General features: G+C 40.7%; 1 protein-coding gene across 3 annotated transcripts in view; it reads left to right on the top strand.

The window, feature by feature from the left end:
- Positions 1-8,762: 8,762 nt before the first annotated feature.
- BICC1 (BicC family RNA binding protein 1) overlaps positions 8,763-26,464 on the top strand; it is a 302,947-nt gene continuing 285,245 nt past the window's right edge. For 2 of the 3 annotated variants that reach the window (XM_061181702.1, XM_061181707.1), the window contains exon 1: positions 8,763-9,180. In XM_061181702.1, coding sequence (XP_061037685.1) covers positions 8,991-9,180 — 190 coding nt within the window. In that variant the 5' untranslated portion in view covers positions 8,763-8,990. The remainder of the gene's footprint in view (positions 9,181-26,464) is intronic. The other variant, XM_061181692.1, reaches the window with a different exon arrangement.

Raw genomic sequence — 26,464 nt, 5'->3', positions numbered from 1 at the left:
GAGAACATTTTCTATGTAGAAACTGCCTGTTGCTGAACTGAGTAATAAGTGAGCACTTTCTTTAAGTCATGGAAATTTGGAGTTAGAAGGAACTTGAAAATTCATGTAGTCCAAACCAAACTGTTCCCAGTTTTTACAGGTAAGGAAATCAGGTCCAGCAAAATTAAGAGACTTGCCTAAAGTTCCAGAATTAGTGAAAGAATGGGGATTAAAATCCAGGTCTCCTGATGTCCAGTTTAGGACTGTGAGCCGGTACGTACTGGTGGTTCTACATGGTCGTAGCGTACTACCACATTCTGAACGTGGAGTAGGTTCAATTTGATTCCCATTCATTTTCTCTGTACAAAAACAGAGGGATCGTGAAGGGAACAGCCGATGATGAGTAGGATATTTACTTCCTTTGCTCTTAGGCTCACCTTCTCTGAAGGAGAGGTCAACAGTCTGGGTCCAACTGAATGACTATTCGTCTTCCAATCCCTTAACCACAACACTGGCTCCAACATGGCAATGAAGTTTCATATCCAGAGCCAACCCCACATGATTTGTCTTGGCTCTTTGGACTCATTGAGAAGCATTTCCTGAGCTGGAGTGGAAGGGGCTGTGATCAACTAGTAATGTCAGCCATGAGTGGAGGTTGAGGGTGTGGTGGACTTTGTGCCATGTATTTGCCCGCTGGTGTTTCTGTAGTTTTGGGGCCTGGTCCTTCCTTTGATGACCCATGCTTTTCCTGCTATGAACCATTCTTGCCACACAAGCTGCCCAGGAAGGCCCTCGTTTCTGGGATCTTTTTCTTCTCATGTGATGTGAGGTTTAGCACATAAGTGACGTTGGTGAAATTTACCTTGTAACTGAGTATAGTGTTAGAAGAGGAGCCAGTCAGTTCTCACATCCCTGAAGGCTGGATGCTCTTATGGCTCCATTTCTGGCGAGATCTGAAAGCCACATTGCCAGCAACCTGCCAGGCCATCAAAAAAAAAAAAAAAAAAAAAAAAATGCAGGAAGGTACAATTTTGCACATACTTACTCTTGTCTTTTGCTAAACATTCCATCTTCTTCAGTCCCAGGGGCTCGTGAGGATAAATTTGCACATTAGTGTTAGTACAGTTATCCTGGACGACAGGGTAAAATATTGGTATTGTAGATCAAAAGCACAATTAACATGTGCCTTGAAACTTGGACAGAAACTTGTAGGAGCCGTGAGGCTGAGGCTTATGCATCTCCATGGGTGGTAGTTTCAACGTGGCACTGCTAGCTTTTTTTTTTTTTTTTTCCCTTTCCCATTTTGGTAAGTGGATTATTGGGCAATGTTGGAATTCGGTGACTGGGAAAGTTTGTTTCCTTCTTCTATTCTTCTGTCTGCTGTTTAACTTTCTTCTTCCATTTGGATTCATTCTATTCTCTTTTCAATGACCTACATCTTCTCTTTTCCTTTTCAGCATTGGGGTGTTGAAACCCCAATGAAAATTTTTACTTTTCATAATATTCTTTATCAGAAGCCTATTGTATTGAAATAGTAAGAGAATCCAACATGCCCTCTGGCAACTAGATATTCTCTGCCCTTGACTTCTGGAAAACACAAAACCATTCCTTTTCTGATGAGAAAGCTGTAAAAACCTGAACATGCCTTGATGCTTTGAGCTGTGGAATTTAGGCAAGTCACTTTGGTTCTATATGCCTTATTTGTACCCAGATATAAATGTGTGTGCCTGTGTGTGTGTGTGTGTGTGTGTGTGTATGTGTGTGTGTGTGAGAGAGAGAGAAAGAGAGATCAGTAGTTTTGTGAGCCTTTGGAACCCTGGGATCATGGAAGGAAAAGGTGAAAATTGAGCTAGTAAGAATCCCCTGTCCTTTTTCGACCAGAATAACTCTGTTATTATTAGTTTTCTATAAGAGCTTTCTGTATTAGAGTTTATGTGAAACACAGATTCTGTTTTTTAAATGTGAAAACTACCAGCATCGATGAGCCTCAGGTTCCTTCCACTCTAACAGTTTGCATTAGCTACATGTAATCAGGCCCAGACAGGAGAGAAAGCCAGTGTGATGGAACATCATCTGTCAGGTGTCTCTGTGTTTCAGTCCCAACCACTCCAGACTGTGGGTCTCCAGGCATGTTATCCTCGAGAGGTATTAGCTCTTCTCTTCTGTAAAATGGAGATGATAGTTGTACCAACCTTATAGGATTGTGGTGAGAAACAAATGAGATAATTAAGTGTCCAGCAAATTATAAATACTCAATAAGTGTTAGGCGTTATTGTTAGTCTGAAAAGACTGAAAGACACTCTACATGGCATGCTCATCTTCCTTTATTACTTCATTTGTGTTTATGTCAAGTAAGCCTCCTCCTAGAACCAAATATAAAGGTATTAAAATAGAATATCAAATACTTTGCTGCTCTTTTAATTTGACACTACAGGGAAATGTTATATAATTTTAGAATGTTCACTTAAGATCTCTAAAATATACTGTACCATACCATGGCTATAATTTTGGGCCAAAAAGTTGCAGTGAAAAGTTAAAGTGAAAAAAAATGAGATGAAACAAATAGTTTCTTGGATGATGCTTTGCTGAAAATCAACTTTTTCATAAGTTTTAAGCATATCTTTGCACAACTTCATTTTTCTTTGAGTTTTTAGGTCTCAGTTTTTTGAACTGTGAAGTAAAAGGACTGGACCAGATCATTTTTCAGGTTCAACATTGATGCTTCTAAGTTGATTTTCACATAATGTGGCACTCTAATCAATTTGTCTCATTTCTCCAGACCTCTGTTTCCTCAGCTGCAAATTAAGAGAATGTTCCTACCTATCAGCTGCTTTTAATTCTAGCATTAGAGTTTTCTAACTTTTCTATTTATGCTCTTCTTCAACTTGGTTACTCTCTGGTTACATAATCATCCAAACTGTATCACAAAATAATTTCTAAACATATGTTTCTATGTGCATGGTTAAAAGCTTGTTAGACTATATAGTACCAGGCAATTGCTGGGTGTTGGAGACACAGTGATGTAAAGATACATTTCTTGCCTTCAGGAACTGAGTCATCAGGTGTATAATAATGATGATGATAAAGACAATAAATGCAAAGATAATTGCTTTAATGTGTATTGAGATTATTCAAATGTAAGTGAAATGCCAAGGTTTTAAATTAAAATTGAAAAGTAGTTATTAATATAAATTTCTGAAACTCTTACAAAAATACATCAGTGTAGGATCAATAGTTTTGTATTTTGTCTTAGAAGAAACGAATTCAGGGAAACTAATTAAGAGAATCTGGAAAAGAACACCAATCCATTTTACTTTAAAAGTTCTCAGAGGAGTTTTTTCATTAGATGACCACTAATCAAAGTTCGGCGTGCATTTCTAAAGTAAATGTAAGATAACACTCACTTCTTGTTTTTTTTTTTTCTTTTAAAGTCTTATGGATTTTCATATTTTGTAAACTTGAAGATTTAAGGTGATCTTAGTTATTTAAGTTTTTCCCAGGGATTTAAAAAAATATTTTTTTTATTTATTTGGTTGCTCTGGGTCTTAGTTGCAGCAGGCAGGCTCCTTAGTTGTGGTATGCAAACTCTTAGTTGCAGCATGCATGTGGGATCTAGTTCCCTGACCAGGGATCGAACCCTGGGTCCCCTGCACTGGGATTGTGGAGTCTTATACACTGCATCACCAGGGAAGTCCCGGATTTTTCTTTTTGAGAGCTTTACTCCATTAAAAAAAAAAACAAAACCTGCACAATTGATTACCTGGCATCTGATCTGTTCCTATCCTTCCGAGTAACTGAAATTTATTCTTTTCTTGAATGATGTAGGAAGATAAAGACAAACAAAACAAGTATACTTAATGGAAACAAAGATTTTCAATTATTCAAACTGTGGTTCAATTTTTGTAGAAAGAGCACAGCACTCAAAGTTGTGAATTCAAGGTTCTGTTATTTATATACCATTTCAATAATGGTATTATGTATTACTTCATTACCTTTTCTATAATCAAAGTTATACATCCATATGGTTTAAAGAATCAACTTGTTCTAGAAGACTTGTGTAACAACCAGAAGTATAACATATGCCTTCCCCCCATTTCCCATTTCCTACAGGCAACCACTTCCAACACTTTCAGCTCCATTCTATTTTTACCTCATATCTCCAAATAACATGCTTATATTGCTACTTCTTGATTTTAAAAAAGCTTTAGTCATCATCTCTTGGTGTTCCCCTAGAGCAGATGAGGTCTCACTTTTTTACTACTGCCTCCCCAAAGCCCCCACTACCCACATGTATACTTCCCAACCCTCAAATTCCTAATCTAGTTATATTTATAATTTAGGTTAGATCAGTATCCAGAGTTTACATTATTACAACTACGTAAATACTAATTACAGCTCAGCCATGGAGAATACTGTAATTTTTCAGCACAATGTTTTGTTATATCAATACTTGGAGTTATTAATAGTTTTCTATGAACCAATCATGAATTTAACCCCAAAGTCTCCAAAAACTTTCTTAATCTCTGAATATGTTCATAGTCAAGAATTCTATCTATTTAATCTAGAGGAAATCTCAACCCTGGAGATGTCTGACCTATTCCAATTTTTGTTCTCCTTTCACCATCATTCTGAGGACCCCCTTTGCCTCTATCATGTGCTGGATCTCTTATTTCCCACGTTCCATGTTTTTCTCTTCATCTTGATTTACTCTTTTGTTTCGGTGGCACACAACCTTCAGCAGCTTGTTCGGATAGAGTATAAGGAGAGGTCTTTGAGACCCTCATATGGATGCATGAATTCGTCCTCATGTTTGATTGATAGTTTTGCTGGATTCTACTTCTACGTTGGAGAAGTTTCAACTTCTACGTTGAAAATTATTTGCCATCAGGCACTGTTCCATTGCCTTCTAGCTCCTGGTGTTTCACCTACTTGGCAGGACTCCTATGTTTTCTCTGTGCCTGTACCCATGAAGCTTAGCGCTGGTGGAGAAAGTCAGGACAAGCAGAGTGATCCCATTATAAATTTATGACTACCAACATGAACTGGACTCTCAACAGTACCAATTTATTCTTTTAAAAAATTTTTATTGAAGTATAGTTGATTTAAAGCAGCAGCATTCCAATTCATTCTTTTACAGATGCAAAAGCTATTTTAAAACCTCTAAACACACACACACACACACACGCACACACACCCCTCTCTACTTTTCTCAAACCTCTGGCAGCTCTTCTCCCACACTCTCAACAGATAACTTTGACTTTTACTTTTTTTGGAAAATAAAAGCCATCAGATGGGATGCCCTTGTGTTCCAGAGATGAAGCCTACAAACTGACCTATATTTATACTCATCTGTTCATCTTTTGATGAACTGTTTCTCCTCTACTTGTATCTTAAAGTCTATTCTGTTCCTGTTTTCAAAGCCCTATAATAATGATGACTCCTTTTTTTTTTTGTACGTTCCATTTCTTGCAACTGGACCATGTATAGTGGTTTTTCCAGTGCTCAAACCTCACCCATTAAATCATCATCCAACCTAACAGCCAACCAACCCGATAAACAAGAAACATCTACCCACATTATCCTTCAGCTACTACTATTTCCTCCCGTTCTTAGCCAAACTTCTCCCAGATTGCTGTCTTTACTCCTCATTTCATTAGCTATATTCACTTCTGTACCACTCCATTCTGGCTTTCTTGCTAAGGTTCCAGTGACCTCCATCAAAACTTTTTGACCTCTCTTATTGTACAAAGATGATCACACTTTCCTGTTTGAAACAGAATCTTTCCTGGGCTTACATGATAAAACTTTGTTTTGTTTTTTCTTCTCATTACTTTTTCTATTATGTTTCCCGTTTTACTGTCATCTACTTGATCACTTAATGTTAGAATTTGTGAAAGGCTCTTTCCTTGGTCCTCTTTAATTCTCTTCTCATTCCTTAGACGGTGGTACCCATGCATATGACTAGAATTACTACCTATAAACAAATAAATAACACATTTTAATCTATAGTCAAGATCTCTTTTCTGAACTCCAGACCCATATATCCAATTGCTTACTTGACATATCTTCTTGGAGGTTTCAATGGCACCGTAATCTCAATATATCCAATTCAAGGTCATCTTTCCTCCAAGGTAGTCAGTCCTCTTCCGGTGTTTCCTATTTCAGTTAATGGTACCTCTCTCTCTCCAATTATGTTAGCCAGAACCCTAGAGTCATTCTTGGCATTTCCCTTCCTACTGCTCCATATCCAATCCATCACCCATCTAGCTGATGATATTTACAATCAAAGTGTTTCTCAAGTCCTCTCACATTTCTCCATCTTCACCACTCTAGGTAAGCTACCAGCATTTCTTATCTAAACTTCCTGGGTAGTCTCTTAGTTGACCTAACTACTTCTATTAGGTCTCTCAATCTGTTCTCCATATTATAGCCACTGTCATCTTTTTAAAATGTAAATGTAAGTACATCATCCTTTGCTTAAAGCCTCTACATGGCTTCCTTCTGCTCTAGGGATAAAAACAAAAACTCCTTAACTTGGCCTGCAGGGCTTACAAGCTGTACTCCTTACGTACCTCTCCTGTCTTGGCAAACACCATCTAATTTCTCATTCTCTTGTACCAGCTATGCTGGTTTTCTTTTAGCTCCCCATGCTGCCACCTCTAACTACATGAGCTTTGCTTACACTGTGATCCAATTGAGAGCCAATACAGCTTGGCAGCTAAGCATAGCACATTTCACGTCTAATTTTCAAGGGAGATTGCCTGGGTTCAAATACCGATTCTACAACTTACTTATTTGTGCAACCTTGGGTAAGTTAGTTTATCTCCTGTGCCTCAGTTTCCTCAACTGGAAAATAAGGATAATTGTAATAGAGTTGATCATAATCGTGTTATTATGATCAAATGATCATTTTCAGGGAAGGCTCTTTCCTCCCCTTTCTTGCCCAGTTAATTTCTTCTCAAACTTATGTTCTCAGCTCCAGAGTCACTTTCTCAGAGAAGCCTCCACTGACCTTTCTGACTGAATCCAATTACTTCTTTACAGCTTTTCTCGTTATGTTGAGTCTCTTATTTGTAATGCTTAATATAGGTGCAATTTTATATTTTTCTGAGTGATTTATGTATTTATTTTTGGTTAACATTCTGTCTTTCTCACTGAAATGTCAGCTCCAGGAAACTAGGATAGTGTTTGTTTTTTTGTCACTATTCTTCATACCTAACACAGTGTTCACTACTTAGTAGGTTTCCCCCCAAAATGTTTGTTGAAACAAAAAACGGTAACCATCTCTGATGGAAGGCTCTTTGATAACCTCTTTTGCTGCTTAAATTAGTGTTTTGCACAGTAAGTAATAAGTTCTGAGAAGGAACACGGAGGGTGAATCAAAGACCAGTTAAGCTGTACATCTGCTCCTGGTTCTTCAGGAGGTGACTCTGAGCAGGGGGTTCCCTGTTCAACAAGGCAGGGTTTTGTGGAGATTATGTGCCGGATACCCAGACCTGGGTTCAATTCTTGGCTCCGTTATCTGCTGCTGTGTGACCTTAATCATGTCACTTGACTTCTTACAGTCCGAGTGTCCTCATCTGTCAAATCACATCACAGTACTCAGCGCAGAGTCAATTCTTGGTAACTAGGCAACGGAACTGATAAGAATTTCACTTAATTAAGCACAGTACATGATTATCCACAGGCTCATGCCAACGATATGGCTTGCCCCTTATGTAGGCCAGTAAGTCTCTTTCTGCGGTCGGTGACAAACAGCTATCCCATCCCCAGCCCCTAAAAATGTCAAAAAAAATTTGTGCTTTTGGTCACAAGAGAGAGTAAGAATCAATGTGAACTGGAAAAACAGAGTTCCAACAGGATTTCCTGGTGCTTCAAGTTCAAGTTTGAGAGTGGCAGTGGGTGAGCTGGCTTGGTCAGGTAGGATCAGAGGTTCGTTTGCTGGCCATCACCTGTGAGGGACTGACCTTGGGAACAGAGAAAAGCCTTCAGTCCCTGACAAGACAGCCCTGCCCAGATGCCAGCGGGATCCAGCTAACCGCCACTGCAATCTCAGAGCCTCTTTTCTCCTGAGCCCTTTTTTTTTTTTTTTTTTTTTAAATCAGCTGAATCCATTCCTTGAGAATCGCATAGAAAATGACTCCCTCCTCACCTCATTCAAGAAAAAAAAAAAAATCCCATTCCTCACAATAAAAAGTGTAAGCCCCTTGTCCGCCTCATGTGCAGCTGGCCACTTTGGTGGGATGAGAGGAGAAATCTGGTTTTAACATTTGGTGGAGGAGTGAGGTGTCTGGAAGCAAGGACCACAGTGATGTCTGAGAGAGATGGACGTTGTTTCTTCCGCAATCCTCTTTTTCTCCTTCCTCCTGTTTTCAAACTTGTGGGACCGACTGGGGCTGTGACTTTTAGGGTGTAGTGTGTGTACGTCAATAGAAGGGGCATTGTGTGTGTACTTCGAGCGCGTTCAGGAGGGTGCTGTGCTTGAACTTGCGAGTGTCTGTGACGGAAGAACTGTGAAAGCATGTGTGTGGGACAAGATTTAGACGTGTAAGCGCGGAAAGTTGTAGCGTGTACGTGGTGAGTGTGTGCGCGCGGGTGAGTGCGCGAGCCAGGGGCCGGCCGCCCGCCCGCCGCGGCTCCCCGTGGGCCGGCCCGGCCAATGAGCGCGCGGCTGCAGGGGCGGCGGGCGGGGAGGGGGCGCAGGGGCCCTGCGGATGGAGGCGCGGGCGGCGCGGCGCGCTCATTCCGCGCGGGCGTTGCTGGCGGGGGGCGGCGCAGCCACTGGCCGGGGACCGGGGCCCGGACCAGGGGCGGCGGGCGGCATAGGCGGCGCCCGGGACTGGGATGCGCAGGGGGATCCGTGGCGGCGGCGTTGGCGGCGGCGTCGGCGGCCGCGGGGCCACGAGCTAGCGCCGCGGCGCGGGGAGCCAGTCGAGCCCGGCGGGCGAGCGGAGGCAGCGGCGCAGGCAGAGCGGCGGCCGCAGCCGGAGCCCGAGCGCCGCGCGCCCACCATGGCCGCTCAAGGCGAGCCCGGCTACCTGGCGGCGCAGTCGGACCCGGGCTCCAATAGCGAGCGCAGCACCGACTCGCCCATGCCCGGCTCAGAGGACGACCTGGTCGCCGGAGCGCCCCTGCACAGCCCCGAGTGGAGCGAGGAGCGCTTCCGCGTGGACAGGAAGAAACTTGAGGCCATGTTACAAGGTAGGCATCCACCCCGCGTTCTCGGACTCCCGGGCTGCGCCCGCGACTCCTTCCCGGACATCCCCGCCCCGCGTCCCGGCGCCCGCCGCTCCGGCCCAAAGCCGACTTAGTTCCCCCGTCCCTTCCCCCGCGGAGCCGGAGGACACCCACAGGGAGTGCAGACCTCGCGGGAGTCTCCACCCTTCCACGCCTCCCAGGTCTCCGGGCACCGAGAACCCTGTGCTAACTTGACCGGCTTCAGAAAAGCCGAAGGCCGTGTTTGTACCCGCGCGCCCAAGTGGCGTTCTTGGACTTTGGAGATGCCAGCTTTAGTCCGGACACCTGGCCTATGCCATCCGGACCCAGTCGGACCGCGCAGAGTATGCGTGACTCCCTCCCCACTCTCTGGCACTCTGGAATTCTAGCTCCGTCTCTGTTTCTCTCCCTCCTCTTGTCAGTATTCACTTCCTCCAGCTGAAGGGCCTTGTCTCGCTATTGGGAAACGCTCTGCAGATGTCAAAGCTTAAGACAGGAGTTCCCGCCCCGCACCCGGAGTAAGAGGGGCCAGCATGGGGGTGAGCGGCCAAAGCGTGGGGATTGTGTCCGGGCAGTGCTGCTGGGTTGGGGGACAGTGCGTGTTCATCGCCTGACAGGCTTATAAAACACATCTTGAGTTACACTCGGTTCATAAAAGTCTTCCCGTATTATGGGTATCTTAACTTTGTCTTTCACAATTTGGGTTTTTTTTTTTTTTTTTTTTAAACTCCTTCGTTTCTCTGGGACTTTCCCAGGCGTAACAGCTTTAACCATACAGGACTGGGAACAAATTTTGACTTTTAATGGGAGGATTGGAGTTCTCAGAGTGAATGCTAAAATGTCCAATGTCATTTTGATCTTCCCTAAAAATGTTAATTACTAGCTTACCTGTAGTCCCCAGTGTGGTTCATTTCCATCATCCAGAGAAATAAGGTAAATTGAATGACTGTTATTCTTAAAATATTGTAGAGGGACCAGGCATTACTTTCACTAAGGGTGCAGTGGTGGATTCATTCAGTAGCTCGTATCCTTATATGAAGGGAGGATTGGAGCTTTCCAACTTTCTTCTGTGGCTTGGTGCCTAATTTACTTTGACTTTATCAGTCAGTGCATCGCAGTGTGGGAGCTGTTTAGCCCTCCATGGAAATGCAGTGGTTTTGTAGAACAATTAAGCAGGTTATTTTAAGACAGAACAAGATGTTTTCCAAAACAATAACTTGGTGGAAACAAATAGCAAGAGTGTTTGGTAGGCGTTTTTGGATGAGTTACAAACTCATCTCCCTTGTTGCTTATTTTTATTGATAAACATCCCCAGTGCTTATCATGTCTCTGTCTTACTCCCTCTTTTTTTTCCTCCTTAAATTATGTAACTTTCTAGGAGAGTTACTTCTGTGATAAACTGTTCAAATAGGAATATTGCAAAGTGGATTTGGAAATTAAAGCCCCAGTTGCCTTTCAGTAACCTATTTTAGTTATTCCATTTGTTCCGTGGTTCTTTTTTGCCTAGTTCCTATTATAAAACAAAATATTAAATTTATCCAGAAAAATATTGCTGTGAGATTGTTTGGGTTGAACTGATAACACACATACCTATCCTTTCAGCAAGTTTCTAGTTTATTTTGTACATTTGGAGGGTTGTGAAAGATGGATCTTCTACGTCTTCCTTACCTGCCTTGCCTACGCACATGCAAGTAACGACAGTGATGTTAGCTCCTAGGAAGCCCTCTTGCATAACCTGAGCTTTAGAAGTGGATTTCTTTTTTGAATTAATTAATTTCCATTTAGAATGAAACGAAATATGGGTAAGGCATTTTTTAAAATTTGAAGGCCATTCCCTTTGTAGATATGATATTCTGACATGAGGTAGTTTAAAATTGCTTTGCTGTGATGAAGTTGCTTTTACAGAAACTCTTGAGTTAGTATTTCTTCAACAATCTATGTATTAATGAAATATTCACACTTCAACTCCAAAGATTTCTTGAATAATTGAACATAGTGCTTTGATTAACTTTCCAAAATCACTAATAAGTGAGTTATGCCTTCTAAGAAAGTAAGTTTGAACACATTTGACAATAGAACCCAGTGCACTGTGTACCAACGCATTTTGTCATGCATGCTTCCTAGTGTCAAATTTTGTTAGAACCACCATGTTTGAAGGAATAAGACTAGTTTCTGAACCAAACAGAATCATGTGTCTCATTGCTCGATACTAGGTGGTTAAAGCAAGCGTGGGCAACTGGAATCACTCAGACCTAGGTTCAAATCCCTGTGGAACCTTGGGACAGTTCCTGGGCACCTCCCCGTCTCAGTTTGTCCATCTGTAAAATGGGACTGATATTAGTACCTTTCTTTTAGAGTTTTGTGAGAATTAACAGAGATAAAGCCTAATAAGCTAAAACTTGCCACACTGTTTTATAAATGCTAACAGCTTAATATATATCAGTTGATTTTATTATTACTAATAATAAATATTATAGCACGGATTCAAATAACTTCCAATGCCTATCACAATTTCTGACAGTAGTCTCTATCTAAATATCTAGAGAACAAAAGAATTTTGCAGTTTCATAATTGAAGAAGTAAAATAGAGAACAAGGTAGGAAGTTTGGAGAGTCAACAAATATTCTAATATTGTTAGATATCCTTGGGCGGAAAGCTTTTCATTTGAAAAGTGCCAATTAAGAAAAGTCTGTATTTGCCTGGTTGGGTTTCTGATTATTGTGAATTTGGATTTGCCATTTTTCCTCACACAATCGCCTTAAAATATGTGCAGGTTTCCAATTTAAATCAGGATAAATAAGATTCTCTGCCTTTAAGTCTACATAGTGCAAATTGGTGATTATAATGCTTGGAATTTGTTTCCAGAGAGACTGTCCTGGGGGTAAGTTAATCTTTAATGGGTTGTATTTTTATTAGTAGAGAAATTCTTCTACGCAATGGACCAAAAATTCAGTGAGGTTAAAATATGGGCAGTAGGGTAGTGGTCAAAGAAATGAAATACCATTCTTGGATGAATCCCCAAAGAATTGATACACGTAAAATCCACCAGGCCAAAAATGTAGGAAAAAAGATCACTAGTTTTTTATTTTTTGCTTTTGTTTTTTATCTAATACCTACTTTGGAACAGCCGTGCAGAGTATCTGACACTTCTGTTTGAATCTAAATGAAGATTATTGATTATATTAGTCAACAGTTTTGTAAATGGGAATTGATTTTCAAGTTTAGTTTAGGTTTTTGATGGGGATGGTAGGCCTTGGAATAGACACGACGGACAACATTATAATAATGAAGAAAAATTGTTCTTGATTTACTTAATACTGATCTTCAGAATTTAGACTTCATATTTCATGTGGGATAGTAGTATTGATTCATTTCAGTCAATTAAATGTGATTTATGGTATGTAAAGAGGGAGGAGAGTGGTCTAGAGGAAAGTCTGGGAGAAAGTAGCAAATAAATGGGTCAGAAGAGTCAGAAATACAGCCTTGGTGTTGGCCAGTGTCCTGAGAGACAAACATGGAATTTGTACATTTATACTTTTCCTTTTTTTTTCCTTTTTCTTCTTTTGGGGTTGTTTTACATCTTATGATTATACTTTTATTTTTACACTGAAAAACATATACGCATGCTGTACAGTTAAAAATCCCTACATAAAATTTAGACTCATAGGCATTTTCAAGGTTCAGAATCCCTTGTATTTCATCATAGAAAGAATTGTGGTCTGGGGGCAGTGGCCTGTTTTTATGAATTGAGGTTGATATCTGGTGGACTTTTAGGATATTGCTGTTAAAGACATTAAGAACCATGTTTTGGGGACTTCCCTGTTGGCCCAGTGGTTAAGACTCCGTGCTTCCAATGCAGGGGGCACAGATTGGATCCCTGGTTGGGGAACTAAGATCCCATGTGCCATGCGGCGTGGCTAAAAAATTAAAAAAAAACAAACATGTTTTTACATGTTCACAGTGATGGGCAGAACAGGAATCATTGACCACTGCTTGCTTGAGGAGTAGAACTAGCCACTAAAACAGCTGATCACATATAGATTAAAAGTAAGAGCAGCAGTTATGTAATTACATATCTTTTTTCTTTTTTTAATTAATTAACTTATTTATTTTTTTGGCTGTGTTAGGTCTTCGTTGCTGCGCGCGGGCTTTTCTCTAGTTGCGGCGAGCGGAGGCTACTCTCCGTTACGGTGCGCAGGCTTCTCATTGCGGTGGCTTCTCTTGTTGCGGAGCACGGGCTCTAGGCGCGTGGGCTTCAGTAGTTGTGGCACATGGGCTCAGTAGTTGTGGCTCGCGGGCTCTAGAGCGCAGGCTCAGTAGTTTTGGAGCCTAGTTGCTCCGCAGCATGTGGGATCTTCCTGGACCAGGGCTCGAACCCATGTCCCCTGCATTGGCAGGCGGATTCTTAACCACTGCGCCACCAGGGAAGTCCCTACATATTTTTTTAATTTGGCAAACTTTAGTGAAGATTGTCTTATAATTTGGTAAATAGATAATAATCTTTTAGATGCTTTTGTGGGATCAGGGAGAGAGATGAAGTAAAAATATATGAGAATGGGGGAGTGCTGAAAATGAAAACAAACAAGAGCTAAGCTGAATGTAGTTTTCTAGCTAAGGCTTGATTAAGGCTAATAAACAATAAGAACAAATCCAATAACTTTATGAAGCTTAATGGTTGAAAGCAAAGTGTTCTTGGCCAGATCTGGATTTGAGTCTTGGTCCTACCTTTAAATAGGGAGCTTGGGAAAATTCTTTACCTGCAGCCCCATTTATGAAAGGGGGTGTTAATCATCGTGCCTACATCTGAGGTAGTTGTGACCATTAAGAGAAAAAAAGATGGATGCAAAACATCACAGCGCTGGCCACAGAGTAAGTGCTGAATAAATCACTAATAACCATATTTATTATAAACCATAGTTCATAAAATGCACATTCTCATATTGAAAATGAAAATCAAGTATACTTGAAAATGAATTAAATGGTTTATAATAAATGAACATTCACAGCTATCTAAATATTTTTATTGGCCTTCCTTGTACGCCCAGTGTATTAGCCCCTTGTAAAGGTGGAGGAGCAGGTATGAGTAAAGCTGTACTGGACACGAGTGTGGAGTTTTCGATTTTGCGCAGGAAAAGAGGGCTCTGCGCTCTCTTTAGCTGTCATTGTTCTTGCCTTGAGTATTTTTCATTCTTTGAACGGTCCGGAGCACGTCACTTCTAATATTTTTACTAGAGACTAGCCGCAAAAATCCATTAATCTCCATTGTAGTTTGATGTTGCTCTGAACTTGTCATTCATTGGTGTCTCGAAAGAGACTTTTTCAAAGAAAATGTTGTGCCTGGGCTAACGTGTTTTGTTTGCTCACCTGTAAGATGGGGACCATGAAGGTCCTATCTTCCAGGGGTGTTGTGAGCGCAGAACGAGATGATGTGTGTGAAAAGTGGAGCTCAGTGCCGGGCACGTGGTGTTTGGTAGACGGTACTGCAGCAGCCCCAGCAGCCCCGTGCCATGTGATGCATAAGGATTTCAAAACATTGGAAAGCAAATGCTTGCCAGGTTTTTTTTTTTTTAAAACAACTGCATATGAATCTTTTCTTTTTTTCTTCAGTGAAATTCTTCTTCCAATCAGAAGAGTTTATTAGGACAAGTGTAGTAGACTCAGAGAGCAGAACTGAAGGTTCAGATTGTTTTAGAAACTAAATGAATAAAATCCATCAGAGGTTGTGTAGCCTGGCGGTGAAGAGTTCAGGAACTGTTATCAGGCTGGCCTGGGTTGGGGTCCTAACTTCACCTCTTGCAGAGCCCCGCGAGGATGCTGTGAGAGGGTGTTACAGGCCTGCACTCGTGGGCAGGGGGTCAGCGCTCTCTGTCAGTCTTATCTCTGTGAAGACTTCTGGGGTTTTGCTTAAGTTGATCATTGATAAGTTAAAACATAGAAAGGGCTTGTTATATCGATGATTTTAACAGGCAGGAATGTATTTATTTGGCTGTGACTAACAGAAAACCCAACACAGAGTGACTTAAACAAGCCAGGGGTTTATTTTCCTGTTGAAACAAAAAAACCTGGGACTAAGAGGGCCAGGCCTCAAGAGCTGCTCAGGGGCTTCAGGGAGCCCAGCAACCTACCCCCTGACCTCGGCCATCCCAGCTGATGGCTTTGGCCTCATTGGTGCAGTCTGGCCAAGGCTATGCCTTGAGATGCGCCTGTGATCTCTGCAGGGAAAAGGGAGGGAAACAAAAATGGTTTTTTAAAAAATTTTTTATTCAAGATTTTGCCTTTTTGTGTGACAAAGAATTCTCTCTCCTGGAACTTCCATCTGTATTTCTTTGGCCACTCTTTGCTACAAGAGATTCTGGGAAAGTGACTTCTTTTCTAGCTTCTCTCGTAGAAGTAGGCAAGGAAGAAGGGAGTCAGAATGGATGCCGAGTGATCCAACCCGTAGTTTCCCCGCAAAGGGCAAAGCAGAGGGCACTGTGACAGAAGTTCCAAGTTGTGCCTGATGCAAAAGCTTCCCTGTGTCAGAGACTTTGGCCTGCATTGATAACCCCTAGAAATCTAGATGATTTGGTAATGCTTATGTGGGTGGAATTTCTTCTTGGCATAGTCCGGGAATAAACCTAATTCCCAAAGAGAAAACAGCTTTGATCATGGAAAGCAGTTCTCATGTTGTTACTCCTTTTACAAACAAAACCTAGGACCCCCAAGTACTGTAACTGTCTTTTTCTCCTCCACTGTTTTCTGCCTGTCAGGTGTTTTTTTCATTGAAAATCATACAACACAATACAAACGTCCATTTTACCTTTTTTTTTTGTTTAAAAGAATTTCACTTATTTATTTATTTATTTATTTTATTTATGGCTGTGTTGGGTCTTCGTTTCTGTGCGAGGGCTTTCTCTAGTTGCGGCAAGCAGGGGCCACTCTTCATCGCGGTGCGCGGGCCTCTCACTATCGCGACCTCTCTTGTTCCGGAGCACAGGCTCCAGACGCGCAGGCTCAGTAGTTGTGGCTCACGGGCTTAGTTGCTCCGCGGCATGTGGGATCTTCCCAGACCAGGGCTCGAACCCGTGTCCCCTGCATTGGCAGGCAGACTCTCAACCACTGCACCACCAGGGAAGCCCCATTTTACCTTTTTAAAAAATTTTATTATTTTAATTTATTTTATTTTTTTATTGAAGTATAGTTGATTTACAGTGTTGTGTTAATTTCTGCTGTACAGCAAAGTGACTCAGTTATACACATGTATTCATTCTTTTTTACATTCTTTTCCATTATGGTTTATCCCAGGATACTGAATATAGTTCCCAGTGCTATACATTAGGGCCTCGTTGTTTATACATCCTATATGTAAATAGTTTGCATCTACTAACCCCAGACTCCCAGTCCTTCCCTCCCCGACATTTTACCTTTTCTTACTCTAAGATATACTTTCTCCCCTCCTACTTCCTCCCCTCCCACCACCCATCTCAGGTCGCTTTTAGAATAGACCGGTTCAATGTAGCTCATGCTTCTGCCCTTTAGGGTTTTCTTGGAGTGGCCACTGCAATAGCATCTGGCCAACGAAGCCAGAATTTGTTCAGAAGATGAAGTCATTTTGGAGGCAGTTTGATAATAGAATTATCATCAGATTTGTGCCATGTTTTGCTGTTTGAAATTGTCCAGAATGATGAGCTAATAAAAATACCAGTTGGCTCATCCTCAGTTCATTCTCTTTATTTAAAAATCTAGTTCTTTAAAAATGCATGAGATAATAGTGACCATGACTATTCCTTTATGTAAAATGCTTAATAGACTACCTGGGATGAGGCACAATTTTTCTTTTAATTTATATTTTAGTTTTTCGGCTGCGTTGGGTCTTTGTTGCCGCATGCGGGCTTTCTCTAGTTGGGACGAGTGGGGGCTACTCTTTGTTGTGGTGCGCGGGCTTCTCATTGCGGTGGCTTCTCTTGTGGTGGAGCACAGGCCCTAGGCGTGTAGGCTCAGTAGTTGTGGTTCGCGAGCTCTAGAGCGCAGGCTCAGTAGTTGTGGCGCACGGGCTTAGTTGCTCCGCGGCATGTGGGATCTTTCTGGACCAGGGCTCGAACTCGTGTCCCCTGCATTGGCAGGCGGATTCTTAACCACAGAACCACCAGGGAAGTCCTAAGGCACAATTTTAATGCTAACCTATAATGTCTTTTGCAGTGTGGGGATGATCTTGGCAAGAAACCCTTGTTGTTATGCTGCAAAAGCCACCACATTTGATTTTTAATCCTTATGGTATTAGTATTTAGGGAAGTATCCAGAATGCACAAACCATTAATAGAAACATTTTGTAGATGTTATACACTTATAAATCCATTTACTACCTAATAAGCTACTAATAACTGTGGTTGATGAAAGCATTTATATTTGTAACACATATTAAATCCTGTTCCCATTTATGATGCTGGCATATAAAAAGATAATGCTCACTTTCTAGCTATAAAGTAGTTTCTCTGTTACAGTGAATAAGATAAACCACATATCAGTCTGCATACTGAGTTGATCTGGAGCTTAACTCTCTTGTATAGGAAGATGCTTAAACATAAGATTTGAAAATTAGCCATTGTATTTTTTTTCAGATTATGAAAGTAATCAAACTTATTATAGAATACTTGAAAATACAAACAGATGTAAAAAAGAAAAACCAAAAGTCACCCCTAAGTCCAGAATCCAGCAATAACCACTGGTAATATTTTGGGAATTTTTTCCTGGTCTTTAAAAAGTATGCTCACACATAATTTATTTTTGCAACAGATATTGAGTTCCTACTATATGTCAGGTACAGTGTTGGGCTTTGGGGGTGCAGACAAAACCAAGATAGATATGGTTCCTACCCTTGTGTGACTTGTGCCCCTTAAATTCTAAACTGGGATCATACTTCCCTTCTTTTTCACTTTACATTGTATCACGGATATTTTCCATTTCATTAAAGATTTTTGAAGAACGTGGTTTTATTATTATTTAAAAAATTTTTATTGGAGTAGAGTTGACTTACAATGTTGTGTTAGTTTCAGGTGTACAGCACAGTGAATCAGTTATACATATACATATATCCACTCTTTTTTATATTCTTTTCCCATATAGGCCATTACAGAGTATTGAGTAGAGTTCCCTGTGCTATACAGTAGGGTCGTATTAGTTATCTATTTTATATGTAGTAGCGTGTAATGTCAATCCCAATTTTCCAATTTATCCCTCCCCCGCCCCTAACTCATTGGTAACCATGAGTTTGTTTTCTACATCTTTAACTCTATTTCTGTTTTGTAGATAAGGAAGAACATGGTTTTAAATAGCTATATAATATTACCTTGACATGTCATGATTTGCTTAAACATTATGATATTTTATAACGTTTTTAGGTGGCCAGGCAGTGGAAAGAACCTAATGTTTCTACTCAGAATGTCCCAGATTCAGGTCCTGGCTCTATCATTTATTGGTTGTGTGGCCTGGGGCAAGTTAATAATTTCTCCGAACCTCAGTCTTCTTATCTCTAAAATGGAATGAATATCATTTCTAGGTTGTGAGGGTTAAAAATACTGTATGTCAAGCATGCACCAGTGCCAGATGTAGTGCATATACTCAAGAATTGTCAGGTGATGAATGTTAACACTGCTGCCCCAAATACTTTTGCCTAAAAACCTTTTTTTTTTTCTTTCCATCCTTAATTATTCTCAGAGGAAAAATTCTTACTAGTGAAAATTTTAGCTCAAAGGGAATAGATATTTTTAAGGCTTTTGATAAAGTTCGCAAAAAAATTTTCTGGAAAGATTCATATCGTAGGCAGAAGAGACAACAAATTTGTAGGCTCTCTTCTCCTTGTACCTGTGATCCGACATCCTGGCTTATTTGAGCTGGTGGTTGTGAGAAATTAGGAAATAATTGAATCACCAATCTAGAGTTAGAGTTCTGTTTGTTTCTTTCATAGCAAACTTTGAATTATGTTTATCATACCTGAGTAGCATGTCTGGGAGTCACTAGTTCTTAAAATCTGTGTGCATAAAAATCACCTGGGGAGATTGTACAAAATGGCCAACTCTGGGCCTCTCAAGAGATTCCAGCTCTGTAGGTTTGAATCTGTATTTTGTGGTGGGAATCTGTATTTTGAAAAGAATCTCGTGTGAGTCTAATGTAGGTGTTCCCAGGAATACACTTTGAGAAATATTGCTAGATAGTTAGATGACGGTGATCAAAATTAAGAATGTTCAGGCCCTTTTCTTTCTTTGATTCCCTTTACCTCTTTTTTTTAAAAAACTTATTTATTTTTGGCTGTGTTGGGTCTTCGTTGCTGCGCGTGGGCTTTCTCTAGTTGTGGTGAGCGGGGGCTACTCTTCGTTGCGGTGCACGGGCTTCTCATTGCAGCGGCTTCTTTTGTTGCGGAGCACGGGTTCTAGGCACGTGGGCTTCAGTAGTTGTGGCACTCAGGCTCAGTAGTTGTGGCGCAGGGGCTTAGTTGCTCTGCGGCATGTGGGATCTTCCCGGACCAGGGCTTGAACGCGTGTCCCCTGCATTGGCAGGCGGATTCTTAACCACTGCGCCACCAGGGAAGCCCTGATTCCCTTTACCCTTGAACCTAGTACTTTCTCCATGTTATTAAACCACCTTGAAGCATTTTAGTCTAGGAGCATAATTTATAACTGGCACAACGTTGTTTAGAGAGTGGCTTGTTGTAAGGAACTTGGGGGAAGAGCATAACCCTGTATATTTCTGTGGAGGGGATATACTGTCTTTATTATGGCACAGCAGGCTCAGAATGCATTTAGTTGTCCTACAGACTCCTATAAAGTCAGGTGTAACAGACATCTGTTTAATATATTATCAAATAACTTAAGAGCACACATTTTTTTATTACAGAAATTTAAAAAGCAGTATGAGGGGAAACTTTTAAAAAGAAAAATAATCATTGGTAATCTCACCTTCCTAACAGCTATTTTCATTTTTCTGCCTTGAAATGTAGTCCTTGAAATACAGTCCTTGACTATTGGCATAGGGGTTATGTAGCTGTTGTTGTAGCATTGGCTACTGTTTTGTATTCAGCATTAATCTAATATATTAAATGTTTTTGTGTTTCTAAGCAAGTTTTCAGAATTAAAATTTTATGGTTGGATAATGGTACCTTTGATCAAAAAAATTTTTTTTTGCAGTTCTAGACTACCTTATGGTGAATGCGAATTACATAGCTTTTTTCTCCTTTGAAACTATATTCCGAGGAAAAAATTTTGAGGAATATGGTTACTGAAGAATAGCGGCGATTTTGAAAGCAGCGGCCAACTTTAATTGAGCAGTTACTATGTGTGAGACACTGTTCTGATGCTTTATGCCTGTTCAGTCATCTCAGCCTCTCATGCAACAACCCAATAGATACAGATGCTGTTTGGGTCTTTGTTTTACAGACACAAAAGCTGTAACTCCTTTATTTTATTTTATTTTTTAATTAATTAATTTTTATTGGAGTATAGTTGCTTTACAATATTGTGTTAGTTTATACTGTACAGCAAAGCGAATCAGCTAGATGTATACATATATCCCCTCTTTTTTGGATTTCCTTCCCATTTAGGTCACCACAGAGCACTGAGTAGAGTTCCCTGTGCTCTACAGTAGGTTCTCATTACTTATCTATTTTATACATAGTATCAATAGTGTATATATGTCAATCCCAATCTCTCAGTTCAACCACCCCCTCCCCCCCCCACTTGGTGTCCATATGTTTGTCCTCTAGTTTGTGTCTGTAAGTCCTTTAAATCTGGGGCCTGGGTTTCTTTTTGGAATTCTGAGTGGACCTAGACACTGGTTTTCCTCTTGGGGTTGTTACAGAGTCATAGCTGTTACATAGTGTGGAGACATATCAAATCTGAGTCTAGGATGATAAACTGTACTCCAGAAAAGGTTTTATTGCTTCCTCAGTTCCCTGCCGAAATGCAGAGGGCTGTGGTGGTAGGCACAGAGGTGGTTAGAATTCTTGGTGAGAATGCAGACGTTCCAGAGTGCTGCCTTCTGCTAGCTTTGGTTAAGTTTTCTCTGTTTCTTCCTTTGTGAAACTGGGATAATAATACCTCTCTCCTAGGGTTTTTGTGAAGATCATATGAGAATGTATGTAAAGTTGGCTTGCAGTTGGTGCCCTGTACGTGGTCTACATGTTTCAAATTCATCTCTTATTCCTGTGCAGCCTCCAGCCCAGTGCTGTGAAAATACCTGTGTGTGTTTACAGAGTAAATGGCTCATGATGGATCTGGATTAAAGACTGTACCATTTTGGGCTGGTGGACCTGGCATTGACCTCATAGAACGGAACTTTAAAGCTAGGGCATGTGCTTGGCCTTAAGAAACACCAAATAGTTCTGCCTTACATAAGTAAGTAAGGCAGAGTAATTCCCTACGTGCAAGGTAGTCTTTCTTCACCCTCAGTCTAGGGCTTGTGTAGAATGTTGTGTTATTAGTGATAGTGCATTAGCATGGTGTTTTGAATGAGGATATGCAAAACTTAATTCAAGTGAGGTTAATGTGGGATAATTTGTGGCTGTATCTGATTAGTTTTATAAATTGAAATTTGTCACAGTGAATATAATTTTTCAATTTATTCGGTTACAGATTATCTTATTCTTAGAATAATACATCTCCAGATACTTGTTTAAATGTGCTTTTAAAGCATCTCACATAAGAGATTTTTTTTATGTTAGTTTGTTCATTGCACTAGGATACTCACTGAGGTATTTTGGGTTAAGGGAAATAAACCACTCCTCGCAGCAGAGCGGGTGACTGGGAGCTCAAGGCAACTTGAGTTCATGACCTGGTCTTTCCACTGACACTGTCATCTTGTATAAGTTATTTAACTTTTTAGGGTTTGGATTAGATGTCCCCTAAAATCCTTTCCAACTCCAGTATTCTGAGTCTTTTGCACAGTGTACAGTACAAGCCCAATAGTACTTGGCATGTGGTGTTAGGGTCTGACTCAGCTCTACATCCATGAGTAGTTTTGGTACAAATTTGCCTTGATCTGAACCACGCACGTGAGCATTCACAGCAAACGGGGAAGATGCTGGAATGAAGACAGTTGGAGTATCTTTGGAGGAGCAAGTATTCCCAAGGCAGCTGACCACAAGCTCTGCTTTCTGACATCTTGGCAGTCAGGTTTACAGTGCCCTGTATTCTGTGGGCTAGATGTTAGCTAATTTAAGGTTTTCTGCAGTAACTGAGCAGGAATGACAGTGTAAACCATAGTTGAGACTTGCTGGTGTTGACACACTGTGTTAGATGAACAAAGGAGATCGTATGCTCCCCAAGTAGCATCTTTTTTGTCACATTTTCCTTCCTCCTTTGCCAGTGTGTCCAGTTATCAAGTTCCACGTGCCAGGATTTATATCTGTCATGTAAACCACTAGAGAAATGTAGCAGGGAAACATAATAGTGTTCATTAGAGTAAAATCTCACTTGAAAAGACATCTGTATGTCCAGATTTTAAGTATTTTCAGAATCGCTTTAATTGCTTATCGATTATTGAGAACTAGCAAAATATTTCTCTTGTGTTGTACAGAATACCACTAAAGCTTGTATTAGCTATGTTTTGAGTTGATTCCTTTATCATATGCTGAGCTTTTGAAGTGCCATTCAAACAAAGTCAATATTTTGCATATTTGTCTTTTTTTTTTTTGGCCGCGTGGCATGCGGGATCTTAGTTCCCTGACCAGGGATTGAACCCATGCCCCTTGCATTGGAAGCACAGAGTTTTTACCACTGGACTGTCAGGGAAGTCCCAAAGTCAATATTCTGACAAGCTTTTATAATCTTTTAAATTGCTTGATTATAATGATTTAATTTTAAAAAGTCAGGAAAATACATGTTTAGCTTTAGTATTGCGGGAGCAATCCTATAAAGAAATGTTTATTTTAGTCCGGGAGACAGTTTTTCTTAAATTAAAAAAATTTTAATATGGGAAATAGAAACCCAAGATAGCATAGATCTATAGAGTTTTAATTTTATTTTACAGGGATCTGTAATTTAGTAAAACATTGCTGGCAGTCATACTGTCACCTAAACAGAAAGATAGCTTCAAAAATATATTTACTGGGAATTCTCTGGTGGTCCAGTGGTTAGGACTCAGCGCTTTCACTGCTGGGGTTGGGTTCAGTCCTTGGTCGGGGAACTAAGATCCTGCAAGCCACATGGCGTGGCCAAAAAAAAAAAAAATTTTTACTATCAGTGATTGAGTATCTGGGATGCATTATCTATGAAAGTTTATTTGACCAAGTCGAAACAAGTAGGCTTGAGCAAAAAATATTATTAAAATGGATTTGACTTTGAAGTTCTGTATGAATCATTAGCTTTCAACCTCGTGAAATTTGTCTCTCATTATAAATTATTCAGGAATAGTGAAGCCATTTGAAAAACCCAGTGGGAAATTACTGTATGTGTTAAAATCATGAAGTCATGTAATGGGACTGCATAAGTGAATGAGGCCCTTTACCTTTAAGAGGAATACAATCTAGTGGAAGAGAGGAAACCTACCTGAATTTGTTAATAGAGAAGAAAAGGAGATCCCATAGAATAAGGCTGTGCTTACTTAGTGTGCATCATAGTCTGGGGTTGCCTACCTCTCTCCCGCAAGATGAGGGCTTGCGATAGCTAGTTTATTTGGGAAGTACTCTCAAGGAGAGGAAGTGAGGGAATAAGGAGAGTCACATGGGGAAGAAGGCAAAGCCACTACAATGATGTATAATTGAGTTGGTTACCTCTGAGGGTGATTGCTATTTCTGGTGAGTCGCAGAGTCTGCATCCGTAAATCATTCATATAAGGGACTCAAAGAATCATTTGTCTATCAGCTTCTGTCCCTCTTTGAAGAGGATTGAGGGTTGCCCCATGAGGTTTGCCCCTTCTGTACTTCTGGGTTACATACATGTGATACCTACCAGCCCCTGCATACATCCAGCAAAAGCCCAGAGCAGGACATGAGAAGTCTGTCTGCTGTCAGCTTGAGGTGAGGCACTGTCAGTACAAAGTGGGTCTACATGTGATCAGAGCCATTTACTGTAGCCTGACTGGAATCAGAGATGAAGTGTAGTGGGGGTGAGATGGTGTATACAGTACGATATCTTTATTTTATTTATTTATTTAAATTTATTTTTTATTTTTGGCTGCATTGGGTCTTCATTGCTGTACGTGGGTTTTCTCTAGTTGTGGCGAGCGGGGTCTACTCTTTGTTGTGGTGCACGGGCTTTTCACTGCAGTGGCTTCTCTTGTCGCGGAGCACAGGCTCTAGGCACAGGCTTCAGTAGTTGTGGCATGTGGGCTCAGCAGCTGTGGCTCGCAGGCTCTAGAGCACAGGCTCAGTAGTTGTGACGTCTGGGCTTAGTTGCTCTGTGGCATGTGGGATCTTCCTGGACCAGGGCTCGAACCCATGTCCCCTGCATTGGCAGACAGATTCTTAACCACTGTGCCACCGGAGAAGTTCCTACAGTGCAATATCTTTATATACTTTGAATGCAAAAAAAAAAAAAAAAAAAAGGGAAACAGAGAAGTGGATGTTTAAAATGTGACATGCTCTTTGTTTTAAATCAAAGAAAAGTCTTTACTGTAAATTTTTGATGACTTCTATTGTGTATGTTTCTGTTGAGTTTGCTGTAATGTGAGATTACAGAAATAAACCTTTCTGTCGCCAGAAAGATGGTGGAGTAAGGAGCTCCAGAACTCACTGCCTGACAGAAACACTGACTTATCAACAATATACAGTTCAGAAAGCCATTATGAGAATGCCCAGGCAAGCTCAAAGGCAAGAACAGCTGCAGTGAAATGGGTTAGAAAAGTGGTTTCATTTCACCTACACCAGCCCCTTTCCCAAGCTGGAAGAGCTAGCAATTGAGAGAAAAAGCCCAATATGCTGCTTCTCCCTTGGAAGGCAAAGAGAATAGTGGAACATACATTCAACCTTCCAGCTTTTTGAGGGACTACCTGAGGGATTGGTTTCTATTTTGCCTGACTTGGAGTACTGATGGGGGAACTGGCATAGTTTTGATGCCTGGAGGTTGTTGAGAACTAAAGAGAGCTTAGCAGCCTATGGCAGTGCCAGAGAACCTGCAGTACTGCAGACAGACATCAGAGGGAGTGAGAGACTCATGAAAAAGAAACCAGCAGACCTCCCTTCACCCAGCATGCCTGGAGAAGAGGCATGCTTGTAAAAGGTTTGAAAGGCCCCCAGAATCTCTAGCTGGGCTGATTGATATGGAAGTCTTCCTCTGTACGAAGCCAATCTATAAAGGTTGGGAGAGGTGGCTGTTTTTTAAGTGCAAAAATCATAACAAAGATAACAAGGCACACAAAAAAGCAAGAAAACATGGCTCAATCAAAGGAACAAAATAAATCTCAAGAAGCTGACCCTAAAGAAATAAAGATCTATGAATTACCTGACAAAGAATTCAAAATAATCATTTTAAAGAAACTCAGTCAACTGTAAGAGAACACAGTAAATTAAATAAGGAAAGCAATATATGAACAAAATGAGAATATCAAAAAAGAGAAAGTATAAAAAAGAACCAAACAGAAATTCTGGAGCTGAAGAATACAATACTGAATTGAAAAAATTCACCAGAGGGGATCAATATCAGACTCAGTCAAGCAGAAGAAAGAATCAGTGAATTTGAAGACAGTTCATTTGAAATTATTGAATTGGAGGAATGAAAGGAAAAAAATGAAGAAAAGTGAAAAAAAAGCCTAAGGGACTTATGGGACACTATCAGAAGGACTATATATACTATATGGGTGTCCCTGAAGAGAAGAGAGGGATAAGCAGAGAGCTTCTTTGAAGAAATAATGGCAGGAAACTCCCCAAATCTAAGGAAGGAAATGAACATCCAAATTCAAGAAGCTTGAAAGAGTCCAACTAGGAAGAACCCAAGGAAGTCCATACAAAATGATCAGTCAAAAGTCAAAGACAGAGAATCTTGAGAGAAGCAAGAGAAAAATAACTTGTTATGTTACAAGGGAGCTCCTATAAGATAACAAGCGGATTTCTCAGCAGAAACATTATGGGTCAGAAGGGAGTGGGATGATCTATTCAACGTTCTGAAAGAAAAAAACTTGTCAACCAAAAATGCTATATTCAGCAAAACTGTCCTTCAGAAGTTAAGGAGAAATAAAGACCTTCCTGGATAAATAAAAACTGAGGGAGTTCGTAATCACTAAAGCATATGAAAATATAAAGCTCTCTGGTAAAGAAAATCCCTATAGAAGATGCACAAAAGAAAATGAGAAAGGAATCAAAGCA

The sequence above is a fragment of the Eubalaena glacialis genome, chromosome 1 (genome assembly GCF_028564815.1).
Source record: "Eubalaena glacialis isolate mEubGla1 chromosome 1, mEubGla1.1.hap2.+ XY, whole genome shotgun sequence".
NCBI classification, from domain to species: domain Eukaryota; kingdom Metazoa; phylum Chordata; class Mammalia; order Artiodactyla; family Balaenidae; genus Eubalaena; species Eubalaena glacialis.
The sequence above is the reverse complement of the archived record's forward strand: the minus strand, read 5'-3'. Positions and strand labels throughout refer to the sequence as shown.